Source organism: Phalacrocorax aristotelis, chromosome 2 (genome assembly GCF_949628215.1).
Source record: "Phalacrocorax aristotelis chromosome 2, bGulAri2.1, whole genome shotgun sequence".
Taxonomy (NCBI): Eukaryota; Metazoa; Chordata; class Aves; order Suliformes; family Phalacrocoracidae; genus Phalacrocorax; species Phalacrocorax aristotelis.
This window is the reverse complement of record NC_134277.1, coordinates 63275281-63300885: the sequence shown is the minus strand read 5'-3', so window position 1 is coordinate 63300885 and position 25605 is coordinate 63275281. Positions and strand designations below refer to the sequence as shown.

The following is a 25605-nucleotide window of genomic DNA, read 5'->3' as shown; positions in this document are numbered from 1 at the left end:
CACCTAAGAAAATAAAATGACTGTCTCTACATAATGCATTGCTATTAACTTTTCTTGAGAAGAGTTACATTCAAGTACTGCAAAACTGCGTTCACCTGGTTAGAATTCAAAATAATCAGGGAGAAAAGAAGCCAGTACCAATACAGAGTTCAGAAAGTGAAGGGTAGTTATTTTGAAATGATATGGACTTCAAAGTAAAGTGTCAGTGTTTTACATAAGCAGAACTATATGTTTAAACAGCTGGCTGTAGCATAAAATGCTTTAATGTAGCGAAGGAGCAGACTGGAAGCAGTTACAAATAACAATTTCCCTCTGAACAATCTGGACATTCCTGTATGCAATTCCTAACTACAGTTTAATAGATGACAATTACAATGGACTTTGTCAGCCCCTTGGCACAAAATACAGACAGCATGAACACAGACAAAACTGGTCTCTGAAATACTTTAGGTTTTGTAGTTGCAAGGCTCCTGGGTTTTGTCAGACACAGTAAAGAAAACTTCAAAACCCTTTTTTTCTGTCTGCCAAGGAAAGAGATTGTGAAGAAGTACATGCCATTCCATCTCTCAGAAGTCTTCTTTTAAAATAACAGACACAAGGCAGCAAAGTTAAAAACAAATTATTGCTAATGAGAAGGCAAAGTGGTTTTCTCTGGACAAAACATCATGCATCTAAGAATAAGCTATGCTGCCCCAAAATCATTATGAGCCCCACACAGCTCTCACTAGGTTTTCTTACTAGTAGTCATTATATTAGTTACCACATAAATTATTAATTTGCATGTCAATTGTTAAAACGGCATTGAAAATCTAGAGAATATCTGGTTCTCAGTTTTGGGAAATGGGCATATTTTTCCTCAGTGTGTAAATGTAAATAGATCAGTAAAAATATGATGGAGCAAGGAATCCCAGGACCCAGAAAGAATTCGTCATCATCAGTGACAGAGTAACTTCTGGCATATGGAAGTTTAGGATCCTGCGTGGTAGAAGCAGGGCAACAAGTAGGATTACAACCCTGGACTTCAAGAGAGAGAATTCTGGCCTCTTCAAAGACCTGCTTGGAGGAATCCCATGGCTTACAGCTCTAGAAGGCAGGGGATCCAAGAGTCAGTATTCAAGGACCACTTCCTCCAAGCTTAAGATTGGTGCATCCCTAGGAGGAAGTCGTCAAGCAAAGGAGCCAGGAGACCTGCATGGATGAGCAAAGAGCTTCTAGAGAAACTCAAGTGGAAGAGGGAAGTTTACAGTATGTGGAAAAAAGGGACAGGCCACTTGGGAGGAATATAGGAACATTGTCAGGGTATGCAGAGATGCAACGAGGAAAGCCAAGGCCCACTTGGAACTCAATCTGGCAAGGGACGCCAAGGATAACAAGAAAGCCTTCTTCAAAAATATCAGCAGTAAAAAGAAGACTGGGGAAACTGTGGGCCTGCTGATGAACAAGGTTGGGGCTCTGGTGACACAGGGTGCAGAGAAAGCAGAGTTACTGACTGCATTCTTTGTGCCAGTCTTTACTGCTAAGGCTGGCCCTCAGGCATCCCAGCCCCCAGAGGTGAGAGAGAAAATCTGGAGAAAGGAGGTCTTGCCCTTGGTTGAGGAGGGTTGGGTTAGAGATCCTTTAGGCAAACTGGATCCTCACAAATCCACAGGCCCTGACAGGATGCACCCACGAGTGCTGAGAGAGCTGGCAGATGTTCTTGCAAAGCCACTCTCCATCATCTCTGAAAGGTCATGGAGAACAGGAGAGGTGCCTGAGGACTGGAGGAAAACAAATGTCACTCAGGCAAATGTAACCTCAGCAAGTTTGCTGATGATACCAAGCTGGGATGAGTGACTGATACACAGGAAGTCTGTGCTGCCATTCAGTGAGATCTGGGCAGGCTGGAGAGCTGGGCCAAGGGGAACCTCATGAAATTAAACAAGAGCAAGTGTAAGGTTCTGCACCTGGGGAGGAACAACCCCATGCACCAGTACAGGCTGGGGGCTGACCTGCTGGAAAGCAGCTCTGCTGAGAAGGACCTGGGAGTGCTAGTGGACATTCATGGCAAGCCCACCCTGAGCCAGCAATGTGCCCTTGTGGCCAAGGCAATGGTATCCTGGGCTGCATTAAATGTGGCCAGCAGGTCAAGGAAGGTTATCCTCCCCCTCTACTCTGCCCTAGTGAAGCCACACCTGGAGTACTGCATCCAGTTCTGGGCTCCCCAGTTCAAGAAAGACAGGGAATTCCTTGAGCAAGCCCAGCAGAGAGCTACAAAGATGATCAGGGGGCTGCAGTATCTCCCTTATGAGGAAAGGGTGAGAGACCTGGGTTTGTTCAGCCTGGAGAAGAGAAGACTGAGGGGGGATCTTGTCAATACTTATAAATATCTGAAGGGCGGTTGTCAAGAGGATGGGACTGGACTCTTTTCAGTGGTGCCCAACAACAGGACAAGGGGCAATGGGCACAAGCTGGAACACAGGAAGTTCCACTCAAACATGAGAAAAAAAGCTTCTTTCCTGTGAGAGTGACAGAGCAGTGGAACAGGCTCTCCAGAGGGGTGGTAGATTCTCCTTTCCTGGAAACATTCAAACCCCACCTGGATGTGGTCCTGTGCCCCCTGCTCTAGGTATGCCTGCTCAAGCAAAGGGGGTTGGACAAGATGATCTCCAGAGGTCCCTTCCAATCCTAACCACTCTGTGACTCTGTGATATCTGCAATACAGGCTGAAAAAAAGAAGGACATTTACATAGTGACCTCTCTAAGCTTTTCAGTCTCTGAATCATACAATACCCATCCTACCATGGGGCTCTGGTTTGTACTGCAAAGCCTTGCAAACCTTCCACTTTACTTTAGGTGGGACAAAGTTCAAATGGCACAGTTACACCAGGGATATCACAGTAGGACTATTCATGAGGGCTTAGATTCCTACCATTCTGCCATTTTGTATCTGACAAGAATTGCTGCTGCAACAAAGTCACATAATATACACAGATATATAATACCGCTACATCCTGAAGTGAAAGCCTGGATCAAAAGATCATGCAATTTAATTATGATTCTCTGTGAGAAAAGGTTAACCACATCATCAGTGATGTAGCCACTTCAGCTGTAGTAAAAGCCAGGAGGAGCTACTCACTATTCTGCATCCAGGCAGATAACCAAGACAATGCTCTCTACTGTACTCTAAAATCTGAAGACACCTCAGTTACAAAGAGGTTAATTTCCAGAGAAGGGACAGAGGTGTTATTGTTCTATGGCAGTTGTAGATCTCATGCATTTAATATCCACTGAAAAAACAGTGCTAAGAAGCCACAGAAGGGTCTCCCCTCGCTCCTTCTTTTAGCAGTTGCCTTTAAACTGAGTACCTTGACTTTGATCTCTGCCTGTGTTATGCTGCAGCTCCAATGAAGTAATGTCCTTGTCTAGCCATGTGTCCTGCTGATCCAACCCCAGACCTTTACCCACAGACTTGAATTCCAGGGTCGACATTGGACCTGCCTCATCACTGTGGACTTGTGCAATGATTTTGACTCTTGGCTGAACTTGGTTACCATCAACAAACATACTCTGCTCCTTTTGCTTTGCTACTGTGGAACCGTGCCGTTGTTGGTGAGGTCACTTGTTAACATGGTTGGCTTCTAGCTCCCTGACCTCTACAGAGCAGTCTGCCTTTAATGCTCCCTGACAGTCTATATCTGCTATCAAGAAAATAAGAAGTACAGTAACATCTTCCTGAGTATATATTTAGAGCACAGATGTATTCATCAAATGGCTTCTAAGTTTAGAAAACTATGAATGAAAAAACCTCATTCATGTAATTGGGTGTCAAAATTTTCTTGTATCTAGAGAAAATGAAATGTGTTGTCAGAGTAACATAACGCCACAAAAATATTTGTAAGGCAAGTGGTTCTTAGTCTTCAAAGACAGAATTCTGCCAAGTTATTCTTTGTGAGGTTATATAGCTGTAAAAGTTTACGTAATGAGGAGCACACATAAGAATTTATTCATTATTTATATCACAACTAAGACAGGCATAAGTTTTTTTCCAGCAGTGATTGATTTCCAGTTTAGGCGGTGCACATGTATTTGTTTCTGAGTTAAAATTAGGAGAAAGTAGCATAGACAATGAGCGTACACCTGTGCTAGGTTTGATTACATTTTATGAATTTGTGGTAACTAAGGGAAGAAATGTGTTTGTTTTCTTAATCTTCCCACGTACTCTCTGTTTATTCAAGCCCCCACACTACAATCACATATGTATGCAATTAACTTCTAGCAGCCAAATAAGGCCTAGTTTCAGCAAGGACTTCTTGCCTGCTTTAAGTTTAAAATGCACATAAATATTGCAGGATAGGAACCTTTCATAATGTTCAGCAATTATCCTAAATTAGAGTGCTATCTAATTTCTGTGACATATGCATATGTATATAGCAGGAACACCACAGAACAGTAAATCACAGCTTAGATCACAAAGTCACTAAAACTGATATTTTAAGAGCCTGGCCCATGTAGGAGAGAGTCCTCTGGGTCTGAACTATTTTTTGTACATTTGAGGTAATCTTGTCTGACAGAATAAGATAATGTTTTAAAATAAGTAACTCCAGGTAACAAAATATCTCTTGGAGTTAGACGGGGGTGAAATTCTCCTCCATAATCTTCTGTATTGCAAAAATGAAATTTTTTTTAAACAGAACATCAAGAAAAGGCAACTGATCTTATGTACTATATTGATCATGGTAGGGATATAATTTATAATTTTGGCAGACAGTTTTTCATTTTCTGTCTTTAGACATTTTGCCATGCTCAGGATCTGATTGTTTTTGGAGAAATACTTCTTGAAATTAGATAATACACTTTTTATATTGACAGTTTAACTTGTGTAGTAGTAGAAGGACAATAATCCAGGAGTTAATGTCATCATAGTTACTGTAATAACAGGTTTGCTTGTATTAATGCAGAGGTGCCTTCAGCCTCTGTCCCTCTCCTAGTCTTGGCTGAGATAGAGTTAATTTTCTTTCTAGTAACTGATATTGTGCTGTGTTTTCGATTTAGTATGAAAATAATGTTGATAACACACTGATGTTTTAGTTGTTGCTGTGCAGTGCTCACGCTAGTCAAGGACTTTTCCAGCCTTCCATTCTCTGCTGGGTGCACAAGAAGCTGGGAAGAGAGGGGGGACAGCCGAGACAGCCGATCCAAACTGACCAAAGGGATATTCCATACCATATTATGTCATGCTCAGTATATTAACTGTGAGGAGTTGGCCTGGGGGAAATGATCACTGCTTGGGGGCTGGCTGGTCATAGGCCAGCGGGTGGTGAGCAGTTGCATCACTTATTATTCCCCTGGGTTTCGCTTCTGTCTCTTTCATTGATTTCCTTTTCATTACATTATTATTATTGTTATTGTTATTCTTGTAATCTTTTCATTACTAAATTGTTCTTGTTTCCACTGTACTTTTGCCCTTCCGATTCTCTCCCCCACCCCACTGCGGGGGGCGCTGTGAGCAAGTGCCTGTGTGGTGTTCAGCTGCCTGCCAGGTTAAACCACGACAGACCCAAACAGTTAAAGTTGTTATTTCATTGCATTTTCATAGAATGATTAGGAATTCAGCTACAGCACCTATGTAATTCAAAGCCTATTTAAGTCACTGGAAAGACTTTCATGGACTTCTCTGGGTGCTGGCGCATATGTCAAATGCTTCTGGCATATGTTATAGTTCCTCGTGGCCCCATGATCCCTATGATGGATTTCACTTTCAAATTAAGTTGCGATTTGGGGCTCATTCTTTTGAAAAGAGACTGTTCCTGTTCCCCGTTCTTAGGTGATGGCCTCCCCACTTCACTACTAGAATGGGAAGAGAAGTATATTTTACCTGTCTCAGGATTATTCCGCGTCATGCCGCTGACCAGAAAATATTGTCCAGGATGAAACAATATTTAAGATTAACAGACAACAAGTAAGGAGGTTACTAAATCCTTCTGGGGCAGATTGATGACTGGATATGAGTTGATTGGTCAAATATTGTAATAACCACATACCCAAAGGCCTCCCTTCCTGTGAGTCATTTAATACTACTATAGTCACTGCAATAGGGTCTTTCTGAGGCAGCTGCAGAGAAGGATGGACCACAGAGTTTGTGGTCAGTATAGTATGCCTGACCATGAGCCACTGAAAGAACAAACAACAAGAAAACACTTAACATTTCAAAAATCCTTCATCTCCACCCTCTAAGAGGGGAGGACAAGAGCACTGTTTATTCGGCTTCATGGTCAGTAGGACCATGAGGAAAGATGAAAGGTCATAGGGTTACAGTAACATATTCTTGTGTTCTGCTCCAAGTTGGTGTTTTGTTTTGTTTTGTTTTTCCAAAAACATTTTCCAGAATTTCAAAACAAAATGAGAAAGGGAAGAGGAAAGGGAAAGGGAGGAGGAAGGTAGAAATGGAAAAGGGAGAAGGAAGAACAGAGAAGGGAAAGAGGAAAGGTAAAAAGGTAAAATTAAGAGGGAAAAGAGGAAAAGGAAAAGGGTAAAGGTAAAAGGGAAAACGGTACATTCTTTGATCCATCTTCAGACAAATACATAAAGCGGAAAAGGTTATTTGATTCCATACAAATATTGGGTTTAATGTTACTGATGGCTGAATTAGCATTAGCAGCCTATCAGGTCTCTAACTTGTTCTAAGAAGCTTCAGAAACAGCAGTGGATTAAGACAGTCAAGCATGATTCAGGTCTACAATGTTACATATACTCACTCTCCTGGTCTGTAACTGCCCTTTTCTGTGATCACAGGCAAGTTGCTGAGAACCAGATTCACAAAGGAGTTAAGTAGGTAAAGTCCAACTTTAAGTTCCCTATTTAAAATCACAGAAAAAAAATAGTTTAGAAGGGCCCTCTAAAGTTCATCTAGTCCAATATGCTGCTCAATACAGGGCTAACCTGAAGAATAAGGTTGCTTAGAGCCCTGTCTAGTCAAGTTTAGGAAAGCTGCAAGGATGGCGATCCCACAACTTTTCTCAGTAACCTATTCCAGAACTTAACCGCTGTCACGGTAAAGATTTTTTCCCACTTGCTCAATCAAAATTTCCTTTGTTGCAACTTTTTACTGCTATTTGTCCTTTTGCTCCATTTTGTCCTCTGGGAAGAGTCTGACTGTCATCTCTGTAACCACCCAAGCAGTGATGATGGGGCCCATGTCATCACCTTACCCAGAAGTGGGAAACTTCTTGAGATACATGGTGGCTGCAATAGTTTATGAGAGACACTTAGGGTTTGCAAGTCAACACTAACAGAATATTGAACAAGAACAGCTGATGAAGTAGTGATGCACCAGTAAGGAGACACAGGATGCCACGTATACATACTACATACTCCAAGCTATTCTAGTTGCGTAGCAAAAGTTTTGTCTTCAGGTGAAGAACATGGTTTTTTTAGACTGGACTAAAAGAGGTTCATTTTGGGAAATCCCCAGATAACATGAAGATGACCCTCAATCTTTATGCTTTCCCTACAACTTAGAAGATGTGTTTTAAGCACTCTGGCTGTTGAGACCTCTTTGTGTCATGACCATTACAGAATATGCAGAGAACCATCTGAGGCCTGTGAAACTAATTCATTTGCACTTTAGGAAGATACAGGCATTAGGTCCAAGCTCCTCCCTGATCCTTGTGCAGATGCATAAAGGTGTGGAGAATAGGGCTGAGTGAATCCCCACCTCTTCTTGTTTCTGAATGCAGTCTGCTGCTTCTACACATTTTGAATCAAAAATGGAAAGGCCAAAAGGAGTCTGAGGCACACACTTGCCCCAGCTTCCTCAGTAAGGAAATAAACACTACCTACCAAACACTTGGTTATGGTGTCACTCTAATAACCTGTTCTATGTGACTTTTTCATTATGGATTTCAGTCTGCATTGTTTTGTTGCACTAATCTGCATTTAAGATTAATCCATAAAGAAGAGAAAACACATCAGAGCTAAGTATTGAGACAGGGGAAAAGTCATTTTTGTTAATATCTAATAAACATATCACACAGAGATAGTGTAAGGAATTAGTTAATATTTCCAAAATACTTCAATATATGGCTAAAGTATTGAAATTACATACTGAACAGATGGCAAGATGAGGTATTAATGTAGATAATCTAGCTTTCCCCACAGTTGCCTCAGGGATTTGTGCCAAATCACACATTTACTAGTGAAGTTTTGCTCTCCTGACTGTATAGGAGCTAAATGAGACACTAACTTCTTCTGAACACCCTTTATGGGAATTCTGCAATGTGTACGGAAAAAATACATCTCGAAATAGGATACTTAGATACAAGTAACTTCAGTATCCCATAGAGCTGCTAGGTAAGTATTCATTTAACATTCACACTGTAAATACCCAGGGGTGTCTGCATTAACTCCTAGTTGAGGCAGCAGTCGTTTTCCACCCATTATGTCTTTTTTTTTCAGAAATAAAAATCAACTTTGATCAACGTAGAAAAAATTAGTTTTCTGAAGGTTCGTATTTCCAGAGAAATGATGAAAACCTTCTTGTTGGACAATTCAAAGCTGATGTGGGCAAAGCAGTTACAGGGCTGCCACAATTCTGTTCTATCTTCTGAAATTCTGTAAAAGTGTAAAAAGGAGCTATAATACTTCAGGTCATGAGTGATTTGTCTATTTTTCAACTGAGAATGCATCCATTAAATTTTAAGCATGTTCAGATTTATACTGAACACCACCCCCACCCCCCACATGCACCATATCGCTGGGCCAGGAAATTCCATACGGTACTTATTTGTCAGATTTGTATCTCATGATAGACATATGTTTCACTATAAGTGCATCAGAAAATAAACCACAGCAAGAAATATACATGTAGAGACAAGGCCTTGATTATAATATAAGGGCACCTTAGCAGTATTTTGAGTTCAGTCAAGTATTGTTTGTTAAAAAGAAATGCAGTTATACACTAATATATCATATATTATAGAACTCTAATTAAAAATTCAAAACTCTTTCAGATTAGCGTTTTTACATCAGTACCATTTCTCTACAATAACTGATAGGTTATTTTGATCAAGAGCCAGATTTTTTCAGCTGAGAAAACTCGCATATGTCATATACCTTCCCTCTAATTGCATCTGAAAGAAAACTGAAGACAGGAAAAAAAATCAAACCATGTGTGTTAAACCACATCAACAGCTCGTCTGAAAAGCATGAAATGTTTGCTTGTTTTTTACAGTGGATAGCAGAAAAGGGTTAGATTCACACATACACACACCCACAAGCACTGCAAAATGGCTATACTACTGTGGAGCATTCATTGTAGATGAGTGGTTCTTCCTACCAAGTCAAGAGCTATGTTGGTTTGGCAAAGTGTTGAAACACATGGAACTGGAACAGCTTGTGAAAAGCTGAAAACTAAGAAAAGCAAACACTTTGGCCCTCTGAGAATAAAAAAAAGCATCATAGTCACAGAAATGATGCAGTGTATTAAGTTAGTATGTAGTTAACCAAAGTGGGATGGCAGAAATAACGATACATACTGCGGAGAGACACTGTTCCCTCATACCTCACTCTGTGATGTAGCCAATGGACGGGCAAGGAGGATTATTGAGCCTGATCAATGGATATTTTGATGCTAGGAATTCCAAATATGAGAGAATTCCTAGAAAAGCCTTAGATTTTGCATAATTTCCCTCTCATTTTCTTTACCACTACATACTTTGCTTTGTAGACAACCATATAGAAGTCTGAGGGGAGACCTTATCTCTCTCTACAACTACCTCAAATGAGGTTGGGGTGAGGGGGGTGTTGGTCTCTTCTCCCAAGTCACTAGTGATGGGACAAGAGGAGATGGCCTCAAGCTGCATCAGAGGAGGTTTAGGCTAAATATTAGGAAAAATTTCTTCACTGAAAGAGTGGTCAGTCATTGGAAGAGGCTGCCCAGAGAGGTGGTGAAGTCACCATCCCTGGAGGTGTTAAAAAAACGTGTGGGCGTGGCACTTTGGACATGGTTTAGGAGGCATGGTGGTGTTGGGCTGATGATTGGATTTGATGATCCTAAAGGTCTTTTCCAACCTTAATGATTCTATCAATCTATATACATGTTGCTGCCTAATAATTAAACAAGCTACCAGTACACTTATTTTGCATGTCCACAACAGCCCTTTGCCTCCTAATGAAACATAACAGCACTGAGCCAGAATTTTTCCGTGGGACAGAAAGAAACACAGGGGCAAACAGCAACAACTCTAAATCAATGTATTTCAAGAAACAGGGTACACTGCAATGTACACTTAAGTATGAGAGCTGTTAGTTATCAAATTAAGACATCAAATATATTATGAAGCAGTATATACATACAATGGTGGGGAAAAAAGGACTTGATGCATACTGTCATCTGTTCAGCTTCTTTGGAACCATCAAGAAAGAGAGAATAATATATCTAGAAAAGCTACATAGTTCCTTTACACCCCAAACAGCTTTCTAGGTGCTTTTTTTTTTTCCCATGAGCATGTCTTATGGCTCAACAAGTCTTAAAATTTTTGCAGGGATCACTTTTAATTATGGGACCGCATTCTACCTTAGACGTTCAAGTAAGTTTTATGTCAGGTAGTTATTTCCATTAAAAGGCATTTTCAGTTTGGTCTGTTTAGCTTTAGTGAGGTAGTTCTGGCTTCTTCCAAGGCAGTTTTGAGCTTCTGTTTGTCTTTTTCCACTATTGTTCCCCAAGACAAAACTGACATCTGTTACTTTGTAGCCTGCAAAAATCATGTAGTGTTTTCTAGCTTACCTAAGTAGAAGACTACATAATAACAGTCTGAGAAAATAGTACTTCCTAAATAGATATGCTTTGAAGTTTCAACAACACTTTGCTGAAAAATCAAGTGGAATGTACTTGGAACAAATTGTCCTCCACCATCTTCTTTCCTTGGGGGAAGTGGTAAGCGCTTCTTTTTCATGCATTTATTTCTTGAATACATACATGTTTGGACAAATAAATGAAGATCCTGTTGTGATACTGACAGTCTTTTGGTCTTCTGTAGTGCTCTTACCACAAAATTGATGAAGAACTACTCTGAGCTAACAGTGCTGTTTGCATTCTGCCTGCCCATATTGCACATATTCCACTGTCACTTGCAAAATAATGTAAACCAAACGACTTTATCTATGCTTCATCTTCGTCAGGCAAACAAAGCACTTTTAGGAACTTTGATTCTGAGATTTACACATAAAGTTATTGGGAGCTCTAACTTATGAACTAGGAGAACACTGTCTACAAGTACATTTCAGTCTGGACTCAGAAATGTCCACGGTCTGTCAGTTTTGATTCCATTTGTTGAGATCTAAATCTGGGTATCTTAGCTGTCAGAGTATTTTGTCTTAGATACCAGTCACAATTTTGTCTGTGATAGAAGGCTCAGTTTTCTGTCACTTCAGGAATTTGACCATTTGGTCACTGAAGGAAAGAAGGAAAACAAAGCTCTGAAAATAAAGTCTGTCCTCTTATGCACATAGTGACTAGTTGCAGCTTGTAGAAGCCTGTGTTTGCAGAAGGATAATGCAGCTGAACTTCAGGTTTTTACACTACCATGTACTGTAACATTAAGCTCCAAGTCCCTACAGTGCTATAGATAGGTATGTACACAGAAATCCAGAAGTCTAGCTTGGTTCTTTGTTCTGAAAGGCACAGATGAGCCAGTCCTGGTAACTCTTACTTAGATAAATAACTTGATAATTAACCAGACAATTAACCCATTAAAACCGGAATGCCTTAGACCACTCAGCTGTTCTAATCTTTCTGCAAGCATTGATATAATATTCTTCTATCCAGGTTAGGAAGCATAACTCTGAATGGGGAGGGAGTTACATGGGTAAATAACTGGGGGGATGATGGGCTCAGAGGTTAGCGGCTAATGGGTCATTCTCTACCTTGAGGTAACAAGCAGACCACAGGCGTCTACTCTGACATCTGTCCTGTTTAACGTCTTTAGCAATGACTTGAGGAGGTAATGCAGTGGACTCTTGTGAAATTTGTGGGTGAGGTTAATGGTGGGGTGGGGAAGGGTGGGGATGTGCTTAAGGGAAGGGCTGCCATCTAGAGAGACCTAGAAAGGTTGAAGGAACGGGGCAACCAGAAATTTATAAAATTCAGCAAGGACAAATACAAAATCCTGCACCAGTTAAGAAAAAAGTCTTTGCAAGAATACAGGCTGAGAAACAACTCTGGAGAAAAGGATGTGGGTGTCTTGGTAAGCAGCACACTCAACATGAGCCAGCAGCATGCCCAAGCAGCAAAAGCTGCCAACAGTATTGTTGGCTGTAATGACAGGAGCACAGCAAGTAGCAAGAGGGGAAAGATTATTCCCCTTTACTTGACACTCATTAGACCACATGTAGAATACTGCATCTGGTTTTGGGACCCCAGTAAAAGAAAGACATAGATAAACAGGAGCAGATTCAGCAGACTGCTGCTCTAAGGCAGACACTCCAATCCTTTAATTCTTTCAGTTGCCCATTACTAGACTTGTCCAATATGTCCATATCTCTCCTAAACTGGGAAGCCCCGCACTGGACACAGTACTGCAGATGTGGCCTCACCACTGAGAGGAAGGGAAGGATCATTTATCCTGCTGCCTGTCCTTTTCCAAACACAGCCCAAGGTACTCTTGGCCTTCTTTGCCAGAGTGTACGTTGCTGGCTTATGATCAGCTTGTCCACAAAAACCGCCAAGTCCTTTCCAGGAAGGCTACTTTCCAGCCAGTCCTACCCCAGCTTGTACTAGGTTAATCCTCACCAGGTGCAGGACTTGGCATTTTCCTTTGCTGAATGTCAGGAGATTTCTGTTGATACACTTTTCCAGCCTGTCAAGGTCTCTCTGAATGGCAGCACAACCATCCTCCCTGTTTTGCGTCATCTGCAAACTTGCTGAGGGTGCTATCACATCATCCATGTTGTTAATGAAGATGTTAAAAAGTGTCAGTGTCAGTATGCACCACAGGGTACACTAGTAGTAACTGGCATCCATCTGGACTTCATACCACTGATTACACTCGTTCAAGCATGTGTAGTTCAGACAGTCTCAATCCACCTCACTGTCCGCTTATATAGTCCATATCCATTCTCAATGTGGATGTTATAGGAGACAGTGTTGAAAGTCCTGCACAAGCCAAGACCACAAATATCAACTGTCTTTCCCTTACCCACTGAGCTTGTCATTCCATTGCAGAAGGCTATGAGGTTCTCAGGCATGATTTTACCCTTCACAAATATGTGCTGACTACTCCTAATCACCTTGTTCTTACTAGGTCTGGAAATGACTTCCACAGTTATGTGCTCCCACACCTTCCCAGGGACTGAGGTGAGCTGATCAGCCTGCAGTTCCCCAGAGCCTGCTCCTTGCCCTTGTTGATATTAGGAGTTCCATTGGTTTCCTTCCCATCCTCAGGAACCTCTCCTCATCACCAGTATCTTCCAAAGGTAATCAGGAGTCCTATGTCAGTGACATCAGCCAGGTTGATGGGCCCTCATGGATGCATCCCATCAGGTCCCATGGACATGCATATGTCCATCTGGTTTCAATGTTCCCTCATCCAGTCCTCCTCAATGGAGAGTAAATTTTCATTGCTCCTGACTTTTCCAGTGGGCTCAGGGTCTCAGTTTCCTGAAGGGAAATCCTACAAGCAAAAAGTGAGGCAAAGGACACATTGGGTATCTTGGCTGTTTCCATGCCCCTGTCACCAGGTTCCTTGCCCATTCAGCAGCAGGTCCACATTTTCTCTAGTCTTCTTTTGCTGCTGGTATACCTGTAGAAGCCCTTCTTGTTGTTCTTCACATCTCTTGCTAGATTTAATTCCACATGGGCTTTGGCTTTCCTGACCTCATTACTGTACTCTAAGACAGTGTCTCTATATTTCTGCCATGCTACCTAAGCCTGTTTCCACCTCTTGTGTACTTCCTTTCATTGTTTCAGTTAAGTCATATGAAATATCACCAGAGATGAATCAGAGCTTGGATGCCACACTGAAATAGTTCTGAAACAGTTTTGCAGTAAATGCTGGTTATGGGCTATTCAGAATATCCACACAACATAGCTAATGCTTATAGGAAACTTTGAAGTCTGTCTTGGAGCAATATTCTTTTCTGTAAAGAGTCATCAACTTACCCTTTAGCAGGCAGAACAAAATTAAAATTATTTCTAGGAGGGTTCTGTTCTCCTTGAGTTAGGTAATATGTATGCCTTTTAAGAAGGAAGTGGATAAAAAATGCAGTGAGCAATGACCATGCAATATAATGCCCTCTTAGTCACTGACCACCAGAAAGTACAGAGAAAGTCAAAAGCTCTATTCAGCTTTCCAAAGAAGCAGAGTCAGACTTTGTGACTATGCATGGAACTGTGATTTCACAGTTTAGAGAAAGATATGCCACAAATAGGACTGGAAGTTAATGCTACCTGAGAAGTTATAAATTACTATGGTAGGAACTGATCACAGCAAAAAGTGGATTCATTGGCACCAGTGGAGGTAGACCCAGAGTCATAAGACCATGGAGATTCCCAAGAGTAGATTCAACTGGCCAAAGCCCATTCTTTTTAATATTCTATCTTCTGTACTGAAAATTAAGTAAAAGACCACAAATTACAGTGCAGTTTAAATTAAAATCTCATCACTGAATCATTATTACCAGCTTCAGGCCTCCATCAATTGAATGTTTGGAATGAAAAAATGCTTGAGTGCCTCCAGAAAACCTGGTTCTTCTCAGAACCCCCCAGAAAAACTTGATTCGGGCCCTGGTTCTTCTCAGATTGGACTGTAAGACAGATGTTTAAAATACTTCAGCTCTTTGGCAGGACACATTCAGCCCAATCTGTTGCTTTTCCAAGGTTTTCTCATCAGAAGGGATCCTGAAAAATACATCTGTTGTTTCACAAAACTCATATGCAAATACATTAAAATTAGGGTTTGCTCATAGAATCATAGAATCATAGACAGTCCTGAGTTGGAAGGGACCCACAAGGATCATCAAGTCCAACTCCTTTCCCTGCACAGGACAACACCAAATTCACACCATATCTCTGAGGGCGTCGTCCAAGTGCTTCTTGAATATTGTTAGGCTTGGCATGGCGACTACCTCCCTGGGGAGCCTGTTCCAGTGCTCCACCATCCTCTGGGTGAAGAACCTTTTCCTAATATCCAACCTGTACCTCCCCTGGCACATCTTCCTGCCATTCCCTTGGGTCCTGTCACTGGTGACCAGAGAGAAGAGATCAGCACCTGCCCCTCCTCCCCTTGTGAGGAAGCTGCAGATGGTGATGAGGTCTCCCCTCAGTCTCCTCTTCTCCAGGCTGAACAAACAAAGTGACTTTAGCGGCCTCTCATATGGTTTCTCCACTAAACCCTTCACCAATGTCATGGCCCTCCTCTGGACACTCTCTACTAGCTTTATATCCTTAATGAACTGTAGTGCCCAAAACTGCACACAGTACTCAAGGTGAGGCCACACCAACGCAGAGTAGAGTGGGACAATCACCTCCCTCAACCGGCTGCAATACAGTGCTTGATGCACCCAAGGACTTATTTGGCCCTCTTGGCTGCCAGGGCGCACTGTTGGCTCATGTTCTACTTGCCATCGACCAGAACCCCCAGGTCCCTCTCTGCAGAGCTGCTTTCCAGCCTCTCATTCCCCAGTCTGCATGTGCATTCAGGGTTGCTGTGCCCCAGGTGCAAAATCCAGCACTTGCCCTCGTTAAACTTCATGCAGGTGGTGATTGCCCAGCCCCCTAGTCTGTCTAGATCCCTCTGCAGGGCCTCTTTGCTCTCAAGAGTGTCAACAGCTCCTCCTAATTTTGTCTTCAGCAAACTTACTTAGTATTTCTTCCAGTCCTGCATCCAAGTCATTTATGAAGACATTAAAGAGTACTGGCCCCAAGATGGATCCCTGAGGAACCCCGGTAGTGACTGGCCTCCAGCCCAATGTAACCCCATTTACTATGACCCTTTGAGCCTGACCCATCAGCCAATTGCTCGCCCGCTGCATTACATGTTTATCCAGCTGCATGCTGACATTGTGTCCAGAAGGATACTGTGAGATGTAGTGTGGAAAGCTTTACTGAAATCCAAAAAGATCACATCAAGTGGCTTCCCTTGGTCAACTAGCTGGTTAACTTTGTCATAGAAGGAAATCAAGTTTGTTAGGCAGGACTTTCCCCTCATGAACCCATGCTGGCTGGGACCAATGACTGTGTTGTCTTTCAGGTTGTTGTGGTTTAGCGGCAGCTCAGCCCCACACAGTCGCTCGCTCACTCCCCACTGGTAGATGGGGGAGAGAATCAGAAGGGTAACGCTCGTGGGTTGGGATAAGAACAGTTTAATAATTAAAATTAAAAGAAACAACAGTAGAAATGGAATGTAAAGGAGAACAACGAGAGGCGCAAAGCCCCGGGGGAGGGGGGAAGGGAGGGGAGAGGGGGAACGAACCGCCGGAACAAACCGCACGTGCCGCAGCCGCTCGCCGACCCGACGCCGCGCCGCCCCCGCGCTGCCACTACCCCCCCTCAATATATTGGTCATGGTGTCACATGGTATGGGATGAACCTGCCATTGGCCAGTCGGGGTCAGCCGCCCCCACCATGGCCCTGCCCCTCCCAGCCCCCCCCCGCCACGCGGCAGAGCGCAGGAAGCTGGAGAGGTAGCCGACCCCCACAGTGAGGAGAATTAACCCCTTCTCAGCCAAAACCAGCACACAGGTGTTTTTCAATAACTCCCAGAATAATCTTCTCCATAATTTTGCCAGCCACAGAAGTGAGACTGACGGGCCTATAGTTACTGGAGTCATCCCTGTTGTCCTTCTTGAAGACTGGGACAACATTTGCCAGCTTCCAGTCAGCTAGGACCTCTCCAGATTCCCAAGAGCACTAAAAAATCGTTGAGAGAGGTCTCACTATGACATCAGCCAGCTCTTTAAGTACCCTTGAATGAATCTCATCAGGCCCCATATTACTCATTCTTTGGGAGAATTCTACCCGTACTCTACTGTCTGCAATGCCTGTGACTTCTCATGTTTGGGAACAGGAGCTACTAAAGATGGGAAGATTACATGGGTAAAATTCACCACAGTCCAAATTGCTGGCTAATTTTATTTTTTTTTTTAAATCTGTTGTAATTGTGTGTGTTGGTCAAATGGGAAAAGACTGTTTGGTGACCTAGAAATAGCGGTGGTAAACGTCATCCTCTCTTAAATAGATAACATTAATGACATCTGAAATAAAGCAATCAGATTTCACCAAACTGCACAATTCACTGTCTTTCTAGCCAAGGCACACTGTATAAATTGGCAAGGCTACTGCATGAATTTGGTCAAATGTGAGATACCACTATGAGAAAAAACAAACCAATCCACAGATCAGACACCAAAGAAAAGGGGAAGAAATCAGAGCCAAAGGGAAGGCAGCCTCCAAAACAAGTGTTTGATTTGGAAATTAACATGTTAGAATAACAAATAAGTTCTTTGGAACCCTTTGAATATCCCAGACAGAAATAGTGCAATCAAGTCTTCCCTTCTGCTGCTCATTTATTGAAATGGCAGCTTGCAGTTGAAATCTATATTTGTGTTTGTTCACCTGCTTGAACCAAAAAAGCCAAGGCTATTCTTATGCACAGCATAAATCACTCTATTCTGCTAACTACTCCTAGCAACGTAAAGCAGTATTTCTTGCTCTCTCCAGTCATCCATTCACTTCTATAGCAAGAAACAGTAGTTCAATACCTAACACTAGATTATCAGGGTCAGGCATTGTCCTTAACATATAAGAAATTAATCACAATTAAAACACATAAATTAAATTGATGCTTGCTTGCAGGTACTACCAGAAGTACCTGGAGTACCAGGAACTAGCAGTTTTTACACAGCAGAGCTGCATAGGACACAGATTGAGTAACAGAGCTATACTACAAGGCTGTGGGAAATCTGTGAGTGGGCATGGTAGTGCACAAAAAGATGTATATGTATTTAAATACTCAGGAGATCACTAGGGCTTCTTTCAAGAAATTAATATTGTTGCATTGTCTACAGCTGAGTCAGAATAACATAGGAAGGAAGTATTTAAGTATGGCCCTTCCCAGCAGAGCAGGTGCTTCACACACCCTTTAGTGGCAAATGCAGGCACAATTGAGATTTTAAGTACTATTCAGATCATGGAAACAGCTGCTCACTGCAGACTTCCAGTGTGACCAAGATGCCTTCAGACAGGAAATGAAGAGAGCCACTATAATGCTATATCCACTCCAACTGGTTTCTCCTTATGAGGCCTCAAAAAAGGCAAAAAAAAAAGTCTTCTGTTGCCTATTAGAGTAGCTTAGCAAAAAGGTAGTTTATTGTCCAAAAGAATTAGCATGTAGAGGGTGTTACACAGAAAACTAATCCATTTAGAAAAGTGACAAAATGGAACAAATTTGCTAAATCAGGTTTGTTCTACTCATGTTATCAATCTCTTCATCTACTCATACAGATGACCTTGACTGAACCCAACTGATTTTCTATAGTAAATTAACTATGATTTGCATGGAAAAGCATTTTATCAACTATGCAATCTGGCTCAGCTCCACATTAAAAACATGCACAACAGCTGGTAACAGGCTGAAGAAGTCTCTGAAAGATATGCAGTGGCTTGTTCAATTTAGACTCAAGCGCAGTTTGACGATGTCCAAATGCTCAGTCTGGTACAAGAGGATATAGTGCCATCCAAATTATCTTTACGAAATGCTGCACTCCATACAGACCAGCATTACTGTAATCACGTTCTGCTTAGGAAAGAATAGACTGAGCCATCCCTATCCCCATGTCGGTGTGATTGTACGCATTTAACACTCAAAGCACATATAGTAATGACTTGATAGAAACAAGTTTTTAAATGTATATACATATTCGTTTACACTCATTAAATTGGTTCATTGTCAAGACAAATGCAGGCTAGCTGTTTGTATGAATCACACCAGTTGATCAACAGCCAATGAAAGTCAATAATTCAGGTTCCTCACTTAAACTCAGCAGGTCATGAGTGCAAAGTTTATGGCAACATCCTAATGACAGCCATTCTGTGTACAGAAAGCCAAGGAAAGAGACAAATATTTACTTTATGTAAACTATTGCTGAGCATGTTACTTAGGGCAAGAAAGCGCTGTTCAGCTTGGCTAATAATAAAACCCAGATGTCAATTAGAAATTTTTAAAGCTCCTTTTAGAGCACATAAACATAATACAAACTGAGGAACCACATTCATTTAAACAAATTTTTTTTCTATTTTTTTTTAAAGGCATGCATTGGTTTGAATGTGAAGAACTGAAAACCACTGATAACTGCCTAGATGGCCTGGAAGAAAAAAATATGGCTTCTGCAAGAAGCTAGAGCACGTCATAGGGAGGACTCTATTATTCAAACTTCACCAGGGTTAGCATTCAGATTTTATAACTTTAGTTCTGACTACTATCTAGGAACTAGCATGTTCAGGACTGCGTTCTGAGCACCTTCTATTCACTAACTTGATTTGGGGTTGAAGATGCAAAGCAATATGGAAGAAGCAGCCAGGGTAATCAATGCATATCAAGATATATTATCAGGCATAATTAAAGGCCAAGTCCATGCACCGTAAGGCAATACCAGATAGAATAAGACAGACTCTTATGTACAGGTAGATGCGTGCTTAATTGTCATTTGAACAAAGGAGAAGCAATGAAGTAATTTGTTAAGACAACCACATATCTTTAAGTCTCCCACACAAACCCAAGCAGAATGGGTACTATATTTGCACAATTTTCATGAATACAGGAGAAAATCTGCAAAAATGCTCCATGGTTCAAATGACACTATATTTGGGTGAAGGGGAAGAAGGCATATTATTCCTTACCTTTTCATACCTGTGCAATGCTAGCTGCAGTGAAAGGGTCTAAAATCTTCCAACCAAGTTAGTAAAAATTCAGAATTCTAACTCACAGGAACTGCTGAGATTTCAGAACTCCTGTTCAGTTTCACTCTAAAGCAAGATCCAAGTATTTCTTAAGAGTTGTGGTGAAATAATGACCAAATCCCGTCAATTTACAGAACATTCAACAGAATTCTAAAATTCTGAATGAAATAGTTCAGTTTTTAGAAATTCTGTCACAAAACATAACTTAAGCTACAAATTACATAACAGATGTCAAACTTCTTTTTAACAAGTTAACAAGCTGTCATTTTGATTAAGAAGGGCTTTCAGCTGGTACTGTGAATTAGTAACTCATTATTTTAAATACAAGGTTTTAAATACTCTGGTTGCCTGTCCCATTTTACAATGAAAGCAGTAGTCAGACATTCTAGGACTTGGAAAAGAAAGCAACACTTCTAATGAAACAAAAGTCCCAACATCACACAAGTTCACTAAAAAGTTAAACTAAAACCCAGAAGTTCTCAAACGATTTCAAAGACTGCCACCTGAATTTTCCCCCTACACTTTCCTACCATCCTTTCAGTGTGTTTCCTCCTGCTTATGGACAGTAGGAACTGTCCATAATTATACAATTTCCTCAAGAAGACCAAGACTTGGTCAAAACACTTTTCCTGATAGGAAACTTATAAAATTTTCCTAACTAATCTAATATCTCTCATAAAGACGTGGCAGAGCTCAAACCTGCTGGAGAGCTGCTGAGTCTTTTTTTATCTGCACCCTCCACCCCGCTCTGCAATTTGGTGCTCCCCTGGGAAAACAAGATGACAAGAAGGATACAGCTGCCTAATCACATACCAGTAAGCAAATTTGCTAGACCTCATTGAAGAGGTTGTTTGATTGGTTAAGGCAAAGACTACAAACTTTTCCCCTCTAAACTCTCTGAGGGTCACTGATTTGTCTGCAGGTTTGTAAAAAATAAGTTACTCCTTCCCCATCCCTCAGTGAACACTTGAACCCATGAGCAATTTTCTTGACATTATTTACCAACTCAAGAACATCTCAAGGTATATGTTTCCTTTTGCATATAGCCTATACAAGGCACCTGCACTGTTCCTCTAAACCATGTTTACTCATTTCCAGTTCCTTTTATATAAAAAGGAATTTAGAGATACAAATTTGTGCCACAGAAAGAGAGACCAGCAATATTCAGTGGGCTAGGGAATCCTGGAAAGAAGTAACCTTAAAGGAGGCAGTAACAAAATGGATACAGAATAAAGTGTAAGTTTAGCAGCAAAAGGCCTGAATACCAGAGGGTGAATTCATCTCCCCGTGTCTCCAAACATTTTCAACTTAAATACATGATTTATTTCTGTGCACTCTGTTACTAAAAGGAACTGTGGGAAGAGAAAAAGAGGTTATTTCTGCAATAGTTGGGCTAAAAGATTTGAAGTATATACCTTTTCACTCTTCAGTAGTTCTCTCAGGAAGAATTTATATTGTTTGTGTATTTGCAGCACCAGAAACAAAGGAAGATTATTCCTGCTTCTAGCACTCAACACCTGATTTCAGGAGATGAAAACATTCAAACCAAGCATCAGGAAAATATTGCTTATAACATAGTCTGATGTGTGGAATAGAAAGCATGGGATCCCTATTACATCAGGCACTTAAAAATCAGATGTAAAAGAATTTAACAAACGTTTGGGAACAGGAACTTTTAACAGACAAAGAAGTAGGGAAGAGTATTAGGCTAGGGCAGTCGTGCAGGAACACATTCCCAGAACAGTCTCCAAGTCCCCAGTGATCTAAGGAGACTTGCATAATCCCACTTGATCTTCATTCATGTTAAGGTTAGGAGTCCTTCCAGCAGTAATAAGAATCTGCACAGGAAGAAACTGTCCTCTATCAATAGTGGTTATCTTTCCTACTTCTGACTTCTGATCTGGCTTTCACAGGATAGGGTATTTAAAGAACCAAAGCATCAGGTAATAGAAACTGGTATAGATCCACAAGAAAAAGAAGTTATGCATCAAATAAATATTTATTATTTTTATCACTGTCCTTGTAGTCTTAATGATCTTCTGCTTATTAACTTTTATGTGCCAAAATTTGGTTCTCTCCTGTCCAGGTGTCACTCACTGTCATTCATCAGCTCAAGAAAAATATTTTTGCTTGATGCAACAGATTTATCTCCATTTGCTATGCAGTATATTGTATTTCTGTCACTATTTAGACATATATTAACATTTTCCTTCTTCTAATAGCTGGTTCTAGTTTGTTTCCTTAGTTAATTATCTGTAATACAGTGTTACATATTGCTTATCTGCACTTACATACATTTGTGATAACTTATCTGTGGCTTTTTCTCCTATTGAAGTATCTACCTAGAGCTTTGTCTCTTAGGTGCACCATCTCTTCTATGGCAGTGTCAGTTAAAAAGGAAACATTCTGAGTAGCATTAAAGTCCTCATATGCAGTATCTACTTCCATTCAATAATCTATAATGCTCCTATCACATAGTTATCTAGGGATCATTTGCATAACAAATGCAGACTATTTTTTATAAGATAGTTTAAAAAACTCTTTCTGAGATAAATATCATGGCTCATAATGGAAAAATAATATATGAAGCTTTTTAACTTTTCTCAAAAGTACATGTAAATTTTAAAATCAATGTTCTCTTTCTTAAGTTAAATTTGAGGCTACATCTTCCAGAGATGTCAAGGGATTTGGCTCTTTTACAAGAACATTTGATCTGCAATTACAGAAAGACTTCACTGGAAGTCCATAAAGGCTAGGCTGGTAAAACTAAACATTTAACTCAAGAGATCTGAAAATCACAATTTACTCAGACACTTAACAGGAGAAATCCCTATGCACTGCAACAAGCATCACATCTCTGTCTCTGCATTCACACCGTGACGTTCCTGATATCTCCAGAGTGACTTATACATCTATCCTAATTGCTTTCTGCTATCTTCCTCTGATGTGATACACCCAAAAATATTCAGTATTCTCTATTTCTTTGAAGTACTTTCAAAGATAATTACACTCTGAAAAATATTGAGAGAGCCAGCATGATAGGCTGCCTTACAGCTGGGGAACCAACGTATTTATTTTCCCTTTTCCAGAATGAATGGCAATTTAAAATATTAGCTTGCAGCAGCTTCCCTATACTAATAAGCAGCAGAGAAAATGAAGATCTGAAATGTAGAGCCTCTTTCCATATTAGGAAAGTGTATCTTAAAATTAACCCTTACTCTTCAATTTATAGACATGATCTGGAGAAGTCTTACCTTCTATGATCTCAGCTGCTGAACCAGCATGGATTGACAAGCCAAAGAGCAGTAGCAGCAAGTCCCAGGTCCACCAGGCATGCCTGGAGCAGGTGTGCCAAAAAAAAGAGGGGTGGGGGTGGGAAAGAATGAGACCAAACAGTGTAATACAGAAGCACAAGGGGAAAAAAAGAAAAAGTAAAATGTAGAAGTGAGAGTTCTTACCATGAGAGCATTTTTTGAGAGTCAGTTGAAAGACCTCAAGTGAGGAAAAAGTTCAGTGCACATGAGTTTTACCCTTATGAAAATAAGAAGTTAATAAAAACTGGAGCCTGCTGTTTCTCCTCCAACGTTCAGACACAAGTGGAACAAAGGCAGCTCTCAGGCTCTCTGTGTGACTCACTGCAATTCAGTGCTCCAGCTCTGAAATCTGACTCCGTGTAGACTTTCCTGTCAGACCACTGCCGAAAACTTCTTACTTTATTTATGGAAGGACACCCCTTACTGCTGTACATCACCCCAACCTTGTCATTATCCAGTCTTGTCTTTAACTACTGTGTACCCTAACAGAGAGTAGCACAGCTTCTCCAACTTCACCTCCTCCCCCCCCGCCCACTCATAACCTCCACTTTCTTGTCCAGTAAAACAGGACCTCCAACATCCTTCCATCCAGCAATGTATAGCCAATGATGCACATTCTTATATGGACTAGGACATTTCTCTGGCCATTTTAACCAAACTTTAACAAGAGCAAGTTTTAAAATATAAGTAGGACAGAGCAGTCACGGATGAATTGCAATATACACCTGGGAGCTGTACTGTCTTACAGATTTCTGTCACCTACAGAGACATTTCGAATTACACCCTTTTTCCTGACAAATTCTCGAAGTCTAATACTCCTATTTACAAAGATTTACACCCTGCATGTAGATTCAGTGTGTATCTATCTCAGCAGCTCTATATACTTGTGTCTGCTATAGAGATCCTGTGGCTAAGCATTTCTAATAGTTTCCATTAAAAGTGTTATTTCACTCCTCCCTTCTAACTTCATGAAAAGCCGTTTTTCCACATGTAGTTCTTCAAAGCCAGTTCTTGCTCAAGGAAGAATTTTTTGAAAAATAAGCTTGATATTAACCAGACAATATTTAAGTAATGAGATTTTTAACAAAGACTCTAGTTCTCACTTTTTGACTGGGACAGGAAGGAGCCTGGCAAGCATTGAATGTGGGAAGAGATCAGAGGGCTCTTGGTAGATCTAGGCTGGAAGGTGCTGAAGATAACTTTAGGAGATTCAAAACTGAAAATGGATTCGCCTAGGATAGGGTGCAGGGGACAGACAGGAGTAAAGTTTTTTGCAGTAATGAAAGGACAATCCCAAGCATGAACAGAATTAAGAATTTCATTGCACCGTGAATAAAATGCTTGAGTTTTGGACAGTTTGATTTGTTGATTGTTTTGGGGGAGATTTGGTGGTGGGTGGGTTATTTATTTATTTATATTAAATAAGAAAATACAGAGGTTAGGGCTTTAAAATCTAGAATCTTGATCCTGCCACGGACTCCCTGTTTAGGTTAGAAACCACAACAGGTCAGCTCTCTTCAGGTATATTTTTGGCTAAGTCACAGACCAGCATTATTCGCTATCTAGCTTCTGCTTAATGACAAGGAAGCAAGAGATCAAACTATCTTTTAATCAACTTTCTTATTACAAACACACACTGTTTTATCTTCTTCAGAGGACCGAGGACCAAGGACTCCCCTTTTGCTGTTCCACAGTACTATATCAGGGCTGAAAAATGTTTCATCACTTACCCTTCCTACATGAGGCTGTCAGCTCTTCCACTCTCCTTAAAGTTTCTCTGTGGTTATCACCACCAGCAGCACTGCTTATGGGAACAGTGTTTGAAACATTTGTGCAAATCATACACCAAAAGCATTTATTTTATGCCTTTATCTAGGATGCTAGGCATATGTTTTCCCAGCAGAAAATACTGGGGTTTTACGTGTTCTTGTAAAAAGTATTTATTTACAAGCCCGGCTTACTTTTCCATTTTTTTTCAGGTAATCTTTAACAATAGCTACCAAGAGCTATTATTAGTCCTGTCAAACTGTTTTTAACTCAGTTCCTTCTTCCAATAGTAATTCTTCTATCTCTCTATACATAAAATGTCAGAGGCTTATCTGCATAATGCCTCCTGCTGCAGTATAGTTTTTGTCTGGTGTATATGGCCAAAACATATGTCTGCTTTGATGCCCTACAGTAGACTAACATATTTGAGACAAATGTATGATCAGACTCCAGATTTATAAAATTTATATGACCATTAAGGATTTTTTACAGTATAAGCTGCAAAATTTTCATTAGAAATAACATTTCTTCTATTGTTTACAATTTGATGGATTTTTCCTCTGATTTTAGAAAAACCCATAGAACCCTTACAGA

The 25605-nt window shown here is 40.8% G+C and overlaps 1 protein-coding gene across 5 annotated transcripts in view; it reads right to left on the bottom strand.

The window, feature by feature from the left end:
- COL15A1 (collagen type XV alpha 1 chain) overlaps window positions 1-23728 on the bottom strand; it is a 163503-nt gene extending 139775 nt beyond the window's left edge. For all 5 annotated transcript variants that reach the window (XM_075083831.1, XM_075083832.1, XM_075083835.1 and 2 more), the window contains exons 1-2: window positions 23389-23728; window positions 23185-23267 (exon numbers count right to left, since the gene is read on the bottom strand). In XM_075083831.1, the coding sequence (XP_074939932.1) occupies window positions 23185-23267; window positions 23389-23399 (94 nt within the window). In that variant the 5' untranslated portion in view covers window positions 23400-23728. The remainder of the gene's footprint in view (window positions 1-23184; window positions 23268-23388) is intronic.
- Between the last annotated feature and the right edge of the window lie 1877 nt (window positions 23729-25605).